This window comes from Electrophorus electricus, chromosome 9 (assembly GCF_041902795.1).
Source record: "Electrophorus electricus isolate QZ-2024a chromosome 9, ASM4190279v1, whole genome shotgun sequence".
NCBI lineage: Eukaryota > Metazoa > Chordata > Actinopteri > Gymnotiformes > Gymnotidae > Electrophorus > Electrophorus electricus.
This window is the reverse complement of record NC_137505.1, coordinates 12,974,677-12,987,614: the sequence shown is the minus strand read 5'-3', so window position 1 is coordinate 12,987,614 and position 12,938 is coordinate 12,974,677. Positions and strand designations below refer to the sequence as shown.

Genomic DNA, 12,938 nt, shown 5'->3' with positions numbered 1-12,938 from the left:
AATAAAATGTAATGCATTATAAATGGTATCTTTACATTGCTACTCTGTTCTTTACCTTTTGAACACACTGAAACAGCATTGTAATCGCCCTAAACACTGTTTCAGGGCAAGAGATTGTGTTTTAGACTAAAATGTAAAGCATTATAAATGGAATCTTTACATTGCTACTCTGTTCTTTACCTTTTAAACACATTGAAACAGCAATGTAATCGCCCTAAACACTGTTTCAGGGCAAGAGATTGTTTTAGACTAAAATGTAAAGCATTATAAATGGAATCTTTCCATTCTACTCTGTTCTTTACCTTTTAAACATATTGAAACAGCATTGTAATCGCCCTAAACACTGTTTCAAGGCAAGAGATTTTGTTTTAGACTAAAATGTAAAGCATTATAAATGGAATCTTTACATTGCAACTCTGTTCTTTGACTTTTAAACACATTGAAACAGCGTTTCAAAGCATTGTATTCGCCGTAAACACTGTTTCAGGGCAAGAGATTGTGTTTTATACTAAAATGTAATGCATTATAAATGGAATCTTTACATTGCTACTCTGTTCTTTACCTTTTAAAGACATTGAAACAGCGTTTCCAAGCATTGTATTCGCCCTAAACACTGTTTCAGGGCAAGAGATTGTGTTTTAGACTAAAATGTAATGCATTATAATTGGAATCTTTACATTGCAACTCTGTTCTTTGACTTTTAAACACATTGAAACAGCATTGTAATCGCCCTAAACATTGTTTCAGGGCAAGAGATTGTGTTTTAGACTAAAATGTAATGCATTATAAATGGAATCTTTACATTGCTACTCTGTTCTTTACCTTTTAAACACATTGAAACAGCATTGTAATCGCCCTAAACACTGTTTCAGGGGAAGAGATTGTGTTTTAGACTAAAATGTAATGCATTATAATTGGAATCTTTACATTGCAACTCTGTTCTTTGACTTTTAAACACATTGAAACAGCATTGTAATCGCCCTAAACACTGTTTCAGGGCAAGAGATTGTGTTTTAAATGGCCCCCTCAGCCATTCAGAACACATCAGAACCTCACGCAGTACCCTGCAGGAACTGCACATGGCCACCTTTGTTTTCTCACCGTGCTGCTGTTGAAGTCCAGGAGCAAATCCTCCTCTGATGTTCTCCTGTGCTGTCCTCCACAGGATGCTCATGAGTTCCTGATGCTCTGCTTACTGCAGCTGAAAGAGGAGGGAGAGAGACTCAGGGCCTCTTTCTTCTCTTACATCTGCCCTGTGGCAAACTTTGAGTTTCATATCAAGTCTGTGCTCACATGCACCAGGTAATTAGGTATCACTGTTGCATATCTCCTTTGTGTTAATTGACTGGTCTTAACCAGTCTTAACGTGTTTGTTTAAAGTACATTTTCTCACCGAGAGTAGGCGCTTTCTCCGGACATCTCTGTTTAAAGTATTCATGAAAGTTTCATAACATACATAACTTAAATATGAACATGTAAAATGCTCACAAGTTCAGCTTGTATTCATCACATAGCTTTCAAATCTCAGAGTGTGTGTGAATTTGGGAAAACATAACAGGAGAGAGGAGAGAGAGAGACCAAAAAGAAGAGAGATGCAAGCTGAGAGAGACACAGAGACAGAATGAGAGAGAATGAAAGAGGCCTGTTAATACAGAGATGGCGTTCGATCCGTGATGCGTTTTCAGTTAATCATATGAAAAAAAAGGTGTATTTGTTTGTTGCAGGAATGTGCACCCACTGGCACCTACAGACTCCAGGCGGTGGTTTCTCATTTAGGTGACAGCATGGACCATGGTGAGTAATCTGACATTATTTATACACGTGCAGTGGAAACTATTAAATGACTAAGGACCACCGACTACTCCGACAGGCCACTATATCAGTGACACAGCTGAGGGAGAAGGACAGAGCTGGTTGTCATTCAGTGACTTAAAAGTATCAAGAAGCACTGAGCCAGCCATCCTGAAGAGCAGGACAAAAACAGCCTACCTGATTTTCTACGTGCACAGGTAGAATCTCACCTTTCAGACTTGGGAATGTAGGTACCTCAGTCTAGGAGCACTCTAACAGAAACAAGTTTTACAAGCTTATATATGTAGGGAGTAAATTAGCCTTTACTGTGCCCTGGGACTGCAGGTCTCTTGTGCATGACAGGTGAGTGAGGCCTACTCCCAGCACCGGTTGGCAGGTGCTAACCTTCTTTCTCAGTCCTTTCACCCTTCCCTCTCTGTAAAAGAATTAAAAAAAATTTAACCCATTAAAATGAGCCATTTTTTATTCTCCACAAAATAGTAAATGCCCCCTCTGGCGTTCTTGTTAAAACACTTTTTCCATATTTTTAACCCATAGATGTATAACATGAATAATACTGTACTTGTCAAGTCAACATATTTAGATGAGGTGTCCTAGTGTCAGTTATTGTCTTCTAATCGCTATTGGAGATGTACAAGTCCCCATTCTTTATCCCCAACATTGTTCATACTAAAAGATTAATTTCTTTTCCAAGTAGCACATGGCAGGGATTAAACACCTATTTACATGGACGTCACTTCCATCGCCACATATGAGAACACTACCAGGGTGCTTCACTGACAGAGGAAGAGCTTCAGTCCTTTTTGAGAAATAACCAACTTGTATTTTAATTTGCAGATGTTAGGAGTGAACCAGCATCTGTCTATAGTTCTTTTAATTGTGAGCACACATATTTAAACCCTTGTTTTGTTGTTGCTTGTCAGTGTTTGACCCCATGTATGCTGCTTTGCTGTGTTTTAAGACTGCCTGTTATGTTCTAAGTAGTGTTAATGCTTAATGTTCTTCGTGTTTGGTTTTGTCTTGTTCTGTATGATAATAAACGTCTGTGGCATCTGAACCGCAGCTCATCTTTGCATCCGGCTTCACGTCACAGGAACACCGACCGTTGAAGGTTGCCTCGAGCCAAGGGAAAGAAGAAAAAGGGGAAGAAGCAGTGTAGCTGCTTCTACCCAACCCATGCAGGAGAATCCTCCATGCTTGTGGGAACACTCCCTGTCATCACATCGGGGGAGAGTATCTCTGGAGGATTTTGGGGGGGCCCTGGTGGTGGTCCAGGATCAGATGCTGCAGAGTCCTGCCTACCTTCACTGGATTACCGGGACCCGTACGATTACGACTACCAATATCCAGGGTCTGACTCTGCAGGGTCCTACTCTCCCCCCACGGACTACCAGGAGGACTATGAGGATTACAGCAGGAGTGAGGAGTATGTTGACGTCGGCCTCAGGTCGGACACCGAATCCGACCGCTCTGAGGATCCATCAGTGGAGGTGGAGGAGGCCCGCCATGAGGATCCTTCCTGTGGTTTATAGACCGGGTCAGAGGACTCTGAAAGCAACGAGCCTCCGATGTTAGTGCTTAATGTTCTTCGTGTTTGGTTTCATTTTGTTTTGTGTGTTAATAAACATCTGTCTCATGTGAACCACGGCTCGTCTTTGCATCCTGCCTTGTCTCCCACGTCACAGAACAGCAATTCATCTACACTTCTCACAGATAAAACTATTGCTAACGGCGAAGAATAAACATGTTGCAAAAAAGCAGTAAGAGCTAGTATGCAGAAACAGTGGTGTTAGCGTGAAACAGTTTCAAAAACAGGAGTCTCCTTATGAAGGAAGGAGGTCCTTATGAACCTCTGTATTTTGACAGCAAGTATTGACCATGTGCCATTAAAACCATGCCAGGTATGGTATTAATCCACAAAATAGCACATCAAATCTAATTATTTGGCTAGTACAGGGTTATGCAATATTCCCTCAACTCAGCAAAATGCAACAGCTTGAATTACTTAACTGATTAATAATAATAAAAAATCTTTCCTGACTATAAAAATATAGCTGACCCATTCGAAAGATTAAACATCCAGTGAGTGTGTATCCTGGCATGTTAAGGTAAAAGGCATCTCCGACTGGAATACATTTAAGCGGTTTCGGGCGCCATCTGGTGGCGACTTGGAGTCCTTATCACGCTCTCATTTCTTTTGTATGGCGGGACAAGTGTTTTGTTATCCTACCTATCGAACAGTTCTACCTAGATTTAATGCACTTATGTACATTAGCATTAGTCCAGGCTTCTGGTGTTTATTTTGGATGCATATATTATAATTAGGCTACTGTGGACATTTGTATTTTGTATAGCTACAGCACCTGTACTTCACACACGTGTAGTAATCGGATCTAGAAAGTTGCCAGCCCTATTAAAATATTAGATTTATAGTATAATAGTTTCATTAAACAGACAACGCGTTAATCACAATAATTTGCATGATGATTAATCTTGAACCAAAAATCTCGCCGGGAGCTGTAGTTCTCTTTCCAGACACACACCCAATAAAACTGTGCTTGATCATTTCTTATTGATAGCCACTGACTATAGGATCAATAGAATAGTACAACCAAATAACCTTTAATGTTTTGCTTTACTGTAATACAATTTAGAATTGCGATGTTACCCTTTTAAGAAGAACTGAACACATTGTGACAAGAGCAACTAGATGAAGCTTTATTGACATGCTGGTCAAGGACTCACATCCAATATGTTTAAAATACATTAATTGAGGCCAAGTGCAGCATAAAAAAATATTTTAACTTCACACAGAACCAAAACCATCAACATCAAAATATAAATGTATAAAAATATGGGTATTGTTAAAAAAAATGTTAAAAATGGGGCCTCCCACAGAAAGGCATGGCACAGTCAGCGACTTCAATTCAAAGTTTTTTATTCAAAGTAAAAAAAAACAAAAACAAAAAAACACTTGGGCAGGTTGGTGGCGCTCTACACGAACTTGGACAGACGCTTGGGGCTGAGCGGGATGTATGTGGACATGTCGGAGTGCTGCGCCGTCACCCAGCTCATGACGTTCGCCCGCCGCAGCTGGGAGTTGGGGCCAAGGAAGGGAAGGAAGGGTTAAACAACAAGATGAGTGACAGCAAGGAAAGTGTTAGGAAGGATTTCATAATGGCTTTAAAAAGACGAGGCGAGGGCACCTGGTGGGCTGGACTTTGGTGTCATCTTCGTCCTCCGAGTCGCTGGAGATGATGATGACGCTCATAGCTGGGCTGGGCGTGTCAGAGATGACAATGGGCTCCGATGCGTCGCCCATGCCATGCACGGGGGAGGACACAGGTCTGGCACAGGGTCAGAGGAGCACGTCAACACTCTCAACACACACTGCACACTCGAGTGAACACACACAACCTATCACCAAAGTGTGATGGCACAGAGCCATCCAGCACTTGTTACAACAGTTGTACCCACAATGCAGACCCACACACTAGACCAGTAGGTCTCGAGTCCTGTTCTAGGGTTCCCTTGCACTGAATTAGTGTGGAGTTTTAGCGTTAATGCCAGCCATTATAAAGTGCAATAAGAAGCAGGGAGTACCTAGCCCGGCTCTCTGCTTGGCGATCTTTTGACCTCTTGAACCCGCCCTGCTGTGCCGGTTGTCCCACCTGGCTGTGCTGGGCGAGCCAGCTGCTGAAGGTGTCATTGAGGTTGGCAGCTGTGCTGGCCCCGCCCCCCGCCCCACCCCCACTGCCAAACAGGCTCTTGCTGCCATCACACCCTGTGCACTGCCGATTGCAGATCTCCATTTTCTGGAAGCAAGATTTCACACTGCAGCGAGAGAGAGAGAGAGAGAGAGAGACACGGGCGGGGGGCAAGTTACAGTACTACCATTTGGATTTGTAAATTAAGATGGTGTTCCTTAATTTTTTTTAAAAACTGTGACATGTAGATTGGAAGGCCTGGAACAACTCACTGGGCACTTTGAGGGAACTGGAGGAGGTGGCTCATGGTGACAAACGGGTGCTTCAGGGCCTTCATCGGCGTGATCCGTTTGTCAGCGTCCAGCGTGAGCATCTTGTTCAGCAGGTCGATGAACTCCCGCCGGTCTGCCTTCTCCGCCGAGACGTCTGCGCCTTCCAGACTGGTCGCATTGACCTGCGTGAGAGACCCAGGGGTGAGTCATATTAAACACCAGCAGAGGGCACCGATCCACCTAAGACGCAGCAAGTTCTGCAGCAAGTTACTATGCATTGCTCTGCCTTTCGTAGATGCCGTTCTCCAGAGCGATTCATGTGCGTTCCTCATTATAACGGCACGAACGCTCGACCTTTGAGCTAGCACCTTGCTCAACCTGCTCTACAACGTGAGCCGTGGAAGCTGTTTCTCACGTTCTTCAAATTCACATCACAACAGTAAAGCAATGCGTACAGTTATGTGCACAAAAGCCAAAATAACCTGCATCATGTCGTCAAGACAGGTGAAAATGTACTTCCGTGTCTCTTTGGACTTGATGCCATGCTCTGCCTCATGCTCTGAAGGCGTCTGGAGAAAGGAAAGAAAAAAAATCAACCATTCAGCTCCACCATAAAGTTACATGACATCATTAAGTTACATCCCTTATGAAACAAACACATGGTATTTGGCATTTAAAGACTGGCAAACCTTGAGTCTCCACAGGGGGCAGCTGGAGTCAGGGCTCCTGTGGAAATAATAGTTGCTCTTGGTCCCTGCGCTCAGCAGGTACTCTGCTGGTAGGCCCTGCGTCTGGGAGATGTAACGGATCTGCAGAGACACCACACGGCAAGAGGATTACGACTTTATTTTGTGTTCATCCTTCCATTTTCAAAATGCATGTATAAAAAAAAAAAGAAAAGAAAAACAGGCCATAGAAACTCTTATTTATATTATTCCTAAAAATAAGCTAGCCAAAGCAGTAGCTAAAAGCTCAAACCATACATTCACTCTCTTCCTTGCTAGCCATTATGGACTCCCTAACAAACTGCATAGTTAGAAGAACGGCCATTTCCATTAGCAACACTACGCCACTCTATTCACAAACAAGATTTACGTCTTCATCACACAGTGAGAAAAGTGTGAAAAGAAAGTGAAAGAACCGACCCCAAATCAGCGAAATTCTACAGAGCTCCGTGAATCCAAGCCCAAGATGCGTGAAAAAGACTAGGCACAGCTCAAAGGCCCGTGTGCTTACCTGATCATATTCAGAGGCTCCCGGATACAGGGGGGAGCCCAGAAACAGCTCGGCGATGACACAGCCCAGCGACCACATATCCACGGCCTCGCAGAAAGGGAGACCCAGGATGATCTCAGGTGACCTAGACCAAAAACACAGATATCGCCATCATGAAATAAGTCTCGGCTGATTCCGTAGTTTGTGGTGATTCGGCGGCAATTGCTTTAACACAAACGGTGCTGAATTCATTCATGAAAATGTAAAAGGTTTAAATAGTATTTTGTTGATGAGTCCAGGTTTTTTTTTCCCCCCTACACACCACTTTACATTACACACCCACTATTCTAACATGGAACTATATGCAAAAATGCACTGACACTACAATGATGTTCTGTTTTCCATTAAGTAAATACAGAGTATCAATGCAGTTAAACACTGTTACTCGGTAAACAACACGGTTAATTAACGGTATAGCTACAATGCAACAGCAGTTTTGTACAGACATGACCAATACTAATATTACCAAAGCCTGCAACTCGGAGCATCTTAACTAATCTCAGACATTGAAGAGGGTTCATCAGGTATTTTGCTAAATAACAGCACTCACATGAATCACTAAAATTAAACCACTTATAAATCAAATATGAATCAGTCGTGCTCCAGTTAACTGTAATGCTTATCACGATTTTAATGTGTAGCAGGGTCATCGCAACTGCCAAAATGTGCAGCTCTACTCTAAAGCACACTCGAGTGCAACAAGTGCACACTTATTTCTAACACGCCTCAGCACGTGTCCCTCACCGGTAGTATCTGGTCTGCAGGTAGCTGGAGCACACGGCCTCGGAGACGTGGCTAGCCGAGCCGAAGTCGATGACTTTGACCCTGTACGGCTGCCTGACGGGGTCCACCAGCATGATGTTTTCGGGCTTGAGGTCGGTGTGGATCAGGCCCAGGCTCTTCAGCTTCATGAGCGCTTTGGCGACCTGCTGCAGCACGGGCCGGACGCACTTCAACAGAAGCGGGCTGAACATGCTGTCCTTCAGGAAGTCGTAGAGGCTCTGCCCCAGCATCTCGAACACCAGGCACATGTGCTTCTTGTGCTGGAAGCACTCATACGCACGCACGAAGTTGAACTCGTCTGCGTTCTCCCTGCTCAGCCGTCTCAGGATGCTCACCTGAGGAGGAGCAAATGAGGAAAGACAGATTTAATTTTTCTGCACTTTTTTTTTTAATACACATCCAAACAGGTATGGCTTATGCAATTGTAGCTAAGCCTTCTTTTTATAGTAAGCTTCAAGCTGTCCATGTGTTATCTGAACTAGTTCCTACTGATGCTTTGAAAATTAGAACTAGTGTGCTGATACCAAACACAAGTGTTTTTGTGCTACCCTGGCTGTATACAGATTCCACAGTGTGAGTTAGCACATCTGATACCAACAAACAGAATCGGGGCTACAGCTGATTCCATATCAAAAGCTCCAAAAAAGCAGGCAAAACTTTCCCACCTCGATCTGACCCTGTCGAGCAAAGAATGGATGGTTTTTCAGGATCTTGATGGCAACCATTTCATTGGTGTCCTTCTTGGAGCATTTGGCCACCTGGCCAAAACTTCCACAACCAAGGTAGTGCAGAACCTCGTAGCTGTTGGAGGCAGAGCAGAGGATTTCATTCTGCACCAGCTGGTATTCGCAATCACTTATCGATTTGCTGCTATCTGCGGTACAACCGGAGTACGCAATGGACTGGGTGGAAGAGGTGGTTGTTCCGCTCCTGGCCACGCGCTTGGACAACGAAGGAGTGTAGAGATCCTCCAGGATCTGTACGCTGTCGCTGCTGTGTTCCCCTTCTCTCTTCCTCTTCAGGCTGCACCGCTTCTGACGGGCGTCTTCTCCCCGCTGGCTGGACGACGACGCAGCCTTGTCTGAGGCTCCAGAGGGGGAAAAGACCAGGGCAGGTAAGCCATCGGTTGAACTGAACCCTGGATCCGAGGGCCAGGGCGTCCCCGGCCGAATCCGAGGACCAGGACTCCGCAGGTAGTAATTGCTCTCGAATTTTACTTTCTTGGCGATCCCACTGGAGGAATCTGAAGGGGAAGAGAATATTCCTTTAGGGAAAGATGAAAACAGGGCCACTAACCAAAGGAATGCTATGCAGATCTAGTTAGGGGCTATATTCAAAATTAAAACTAAAACAGCAGATTTAAAAAAAAACAACAACAACAACAAAACACGATCTATGATTTAGCTAACGCTAGCTAGCTAACGCTAACGCTAACCGCTAGTTAACTTCATAACTTACCCTCAGTGTTGATTATTTTCCCACCTTTAACCTTACGGAAAGAAGGCTCAAGAAAACCGAACGGATATAATTCATGATCATCCATGTTGTTCTGTGGTTCTTAATTTAAAGAATTGAAATTATTAGCACGCTATATCGACCGGAGTGAGAAGATTTCCACCAAATATCAATTCGCTACTCTACGGACTCTTCGTTCCATGGCAACAAGGTGACATGGACAGGTGTAACGTCATAAAATGGAATTTCAAGTGCACGTATTGAACCTCGCCAGTAGACAAGATAAAAGCTCACATTTATTTTACTCTTTGTCCAGACATAATCAAAACTAGTGTCTGCTTGTCCGCCTGCTGCACCTACGGGCCCAAACTGGCAGACTCATATAAATCACTTGATAGCATCGAATATTAAGTACTACATTTATCAACATAACATTTCTTAGGACTAATACATGTACCTGCTTACCGATTTCAGCCGTCTACATGCATCCGTTCTCCAGAATCCCACGCTAAATATTTCGTGCTTTTCTGGTAAATTTCCACAACAATCGTGCCTGTCATTTTAAATGGCATTTTAAAACATGCTTCCAGTATAAGATAACTTCAGATTTTGTCAAAGAAAATTCAATTACATAAAAAGTGGGGTGGGTGACTATTATTTACTTCATATGTTTCCTGGGCAAGTGGCGTGAAAGGCAGCTGTTTCAACAAATGGAGGAGGTGTAGATGAAAACGTAGACCCTTCACTTGTCTTATTTAGTTCTCCTTTTAACCGTTTAAAGGTCCGCGTGCTGTCAATCAGCTTCCCATTTATTATAAGAATGATTTGAACGCCAATACTTTTGGACATCATGGAAAGGAAGAGGCTTATTTGAGCTGAAGTTTATGTGGAGTTGTTTGGGAGCTTCTAGCATGGACTAGCTACAATGTATAAAGTATACTATTTCTTTACAGTATTATGGTATAGATTCTGTGGATTCCATATATACATTAAATGTAAAATGTTGCCCAGTTATGTCAGAAATAGCAAACAAAAACCACAGGCTCCAAGTTACTGAAAGAGAAGTATTAAATGAGGTCCTGGTAGAGCATACGTGCAGGTTTGTCAGACATGTTCATGAAGAGTTTAACTGAAGCAAAATCCTCATCACACACCCAAGGAGTCAAAGCCTGCAAAATCCCCAAGTAGCAAGACTGCATCCAGGTAGCACTTGCTGATGGAAAGCAAAACATAGTGCTGTATTCTGCTCTGTGCCTCATCCACTGTACCAGTCTCTTAGTATTGGACTTAGTGTGGTTAATCAATCTTTGACTGTGCTGATTACATTTATGTCATTTAGCTGACACTTTTATTCAAAGCGACAATTATGACTGAGTACGATTTGAGCAATTGAGGGTTAAGGGTTTTGCGCGGGGGCCCAACAGTGGCAACGTGGCAGTGAACCAGCAATCTTCCGAGAACAAGTCAAGTACCTTAACCGTTGAACTACCACTGCCTGTGTTTATATATTGTACTATTTAAAGATTTTGCAGTTACTTGGATTTTGTCAATATAGCAACATGCCCTCAGTCCAGCAGAACAGGAAATCTGAAACCTGATAAATTACCTGTTTCAATTTTTGTTTTCTATTTTAAACACACACAATCCCAAAAAGATTTCTCTGTAGTAATACAGTTCACTACTATAGTTATAGAATTAGCTCCAATTACCCCACAATATCCCTTTAAATTAAGCCAAAATTCAAAGTCTGAGGTGAAGATCCTATAAAGGTTACATAAGAGCTTGATGTTACATGTGTTTTGAACAAATACTGCCACTAAGTGCCAAAGAACTATTTTTTATAGTTACACCTCCCATGGAATTCAAAATACAACAATCAACTTGTTAAACACATTAATCACACATTGCATTTGAGATACATTTAATACAGTTTGTTAGTCTGTTTGTAAAAAACACTATTTTTTTTTAAAAATGAAGGCATTAAAACAAACAATAAGCCCAGAAACTACAATAATCAAGTTCAATAATCGAGCTGATGTTCAATGTCCGAATCCCTCATGTCTCTCCGTGTTCCTCTTCCTCTCACAGGTAAGGATACAGGCTTTCCTCTGGCCGAGCGAGTAGGCCACGGGCCAATGGTAGGGCTGGTCAGGGAGCTGGTGACGAAGGGAGCTGCTTCCTGATCTATCGTGGGATGACATCACAGACTGCTGGACCTGTAGGAGGAGCCAAAAAAAAAAAAGGGCACCAAGATATCGATAGGTATGTCAATATTCCCAGGCCCCAGCTAAACTACTGCCCAACATTGGAAACCTATTATAGCGTGTAATTATTATGAACCTATTATAGCGTCTAGATTCCACTATTACTGCCTCGTAGTAGCAGGGCTCTGCTGTACTATAAATGTGTTTCTGTCTTCTACTAAAAGTCTCTTTTGGCAGTGTAATTTATTTTGGTCAAATGGCTGCATGACCGTTTTCAAAACAAATTTATAGAGGTGTTGGTGAGGTGATCCTTCCTGAGTTCCCCGGCCAGCAGAGCATGAATGACCTGAGTGGGCGAGCAGCTCTGCACCATGGCACCGAGCGCAAGGTCCTTGTCCTCCCTGATGAAGAGGTTGCTTTCGCCCGCCTTGTGCGGCAGCATGCAGGCAACCAACTCCGCCTTGGCGTCCATGGCCCTCCACAGGTCGGTGGACATGTGCGCCAGTGTTGTCATGGAAGCACGCGACACCATGGAGCTCAGATTCTTCAACTGAGACAGTGGACATGGGGCTCAGGTGTTCAGGCACTCCATGGGGATGTGCCTGTTTAAACACGCCGATCGGACTCATCCGATATGTGGCAGATTTACTTGGTGTGTCAGAGAAGGAAAAGCATCAGTTTGTACTACCTACCATGTTTAAGGACAAGATATTCCTCGCTAGAACATTCCAAATTGACTCTTCATCAGGTTAGAACCATTTTGGTCACAAAACAGAGCAATTCCAGCTCGGACAGCAAAATGCGAAGATCCTTTTTGGGCCATTGTTTATATGATTTGATTAGAGAATCTTTTGTCGCTGAGAGGGCCCCTCTGGACCACAGTCAGGCACACATCGTGGAGCTTGGGAAGCAGGATGTCGGTGTGGTTCTGGGCCAGAGACTGCACCAGAGTCAAGCTCCCCTTCTTCTTCTCCCTAAAACAGCGTTAGAACACGGTGTACATACCTGGTGTTATGATATCGGTAATGCTAAACAGGTTTCATTAATAAAATCAACTTTTAAAAACACAGAAACAAATGTATTCGCTGTCAGGGTGACCCTCACTAATTTTTATATTTATTTTTCCAAAGCATGCCATTTGTGTATTTTTAGGTATGCGCTGTAATTATAGCTCTTTGCCACCTGCCTGAAGTGGGGCCGCTCTTCTCTGACAGCAGCCTGTGGGCCGCGGATCCTTCGCTGTCTCTGGGGCTCATCCAGTGGTGGGAAATGGCTCACAGAGGAAGCATCTGCCTCAGAGTGGGAGCTACTCTGGCTTTTCCTCAGGGGATCAAATCAAAAATCAAAATCAAAAGTTATTTATATAGCGCTTTTTAGAACAGATGTCACAAAGCACCTTTACAAATGTCCAAGTCCAAGCCACCAGTGAG

The 12,938-nt window shown here is 43.4% G+C and overlaps 1 protein-coding gene and 1 long non-coding RNA gene across 2 annotated transcripts; one reads left to right on the top strand and one right to left on the bottom strand.

Annotated features, from left to right (window-relative positions):
* The first annotated feature begins 1,721 nt into the window (after window positions 1-1,721).
* LOC145659291 (uncharacterized) lies at window positions 1,722-3,454 on the top strand. Its single transcript, XR_014125348.1, has 3 exons — window positions 1,722-1,794; window positions 1,871-2,009; window positions 2,876-3,454. It is a non-coding gene; the product is annotated as an uncharacterized LOC145659291 (long non-coding RNA).
* Window positions 3,455-4,806: 1,352 nt separating this feature from the next.
* Window positions 4,807-12,004, bottom strand: LOC145659184 (homeodomain-interacting protein kinase 1-like). The gene is made up of 10 exons (XM_081720329.1): window positions 11,887-12,004; window positions 8,515-8,930; window positions 7,811-8,184; window positions 7,028-7,151; window positions 6,481-6,600; window positions 6,274-6,360; window positions 5,792-5,973; window positions 5,416-5,646; window positions 5,033-5,159; window positions 4,807-4,905 (listed from the first exon to the last, which is right to left on the bottom strand). Exons 1-10 carry the CDS (start codon window positions 12,002-12,004, stop codon window positions 4,807-4,809), a joined length of 1,878 nt encoding a protein of 625 aa, XP_081576455.1.
* Between the last annotated feature and the right edge of the window lie 934 nt (window positions 12,005-12,938).

Bases quoted from the DNA above. Each gene is read 5' to 3' on its own strand.
- LOC145659184 (XM_081720329.1), bottom strand. From the start codon at position 12,004: ATGTCCACCGACCTGTGGAGGGCCATGGACGCCAAGGCGGAGTTGGTT. The intron at 8,931-11,886 runs GTGCCATGGTGC...CTGGAGCCTCAG, and splicing joins GGACAAGGACCTTGCGCTCG to ACAAGGCTGCGTCGTCGTCC. The intron at 5,974-6,273 runs GTTATTTTGGCT...TCTCTCACGCAG, and splicing joins GTCTTGACGACATGATGCAG to GTCAATGCGACCAGTCTGGA.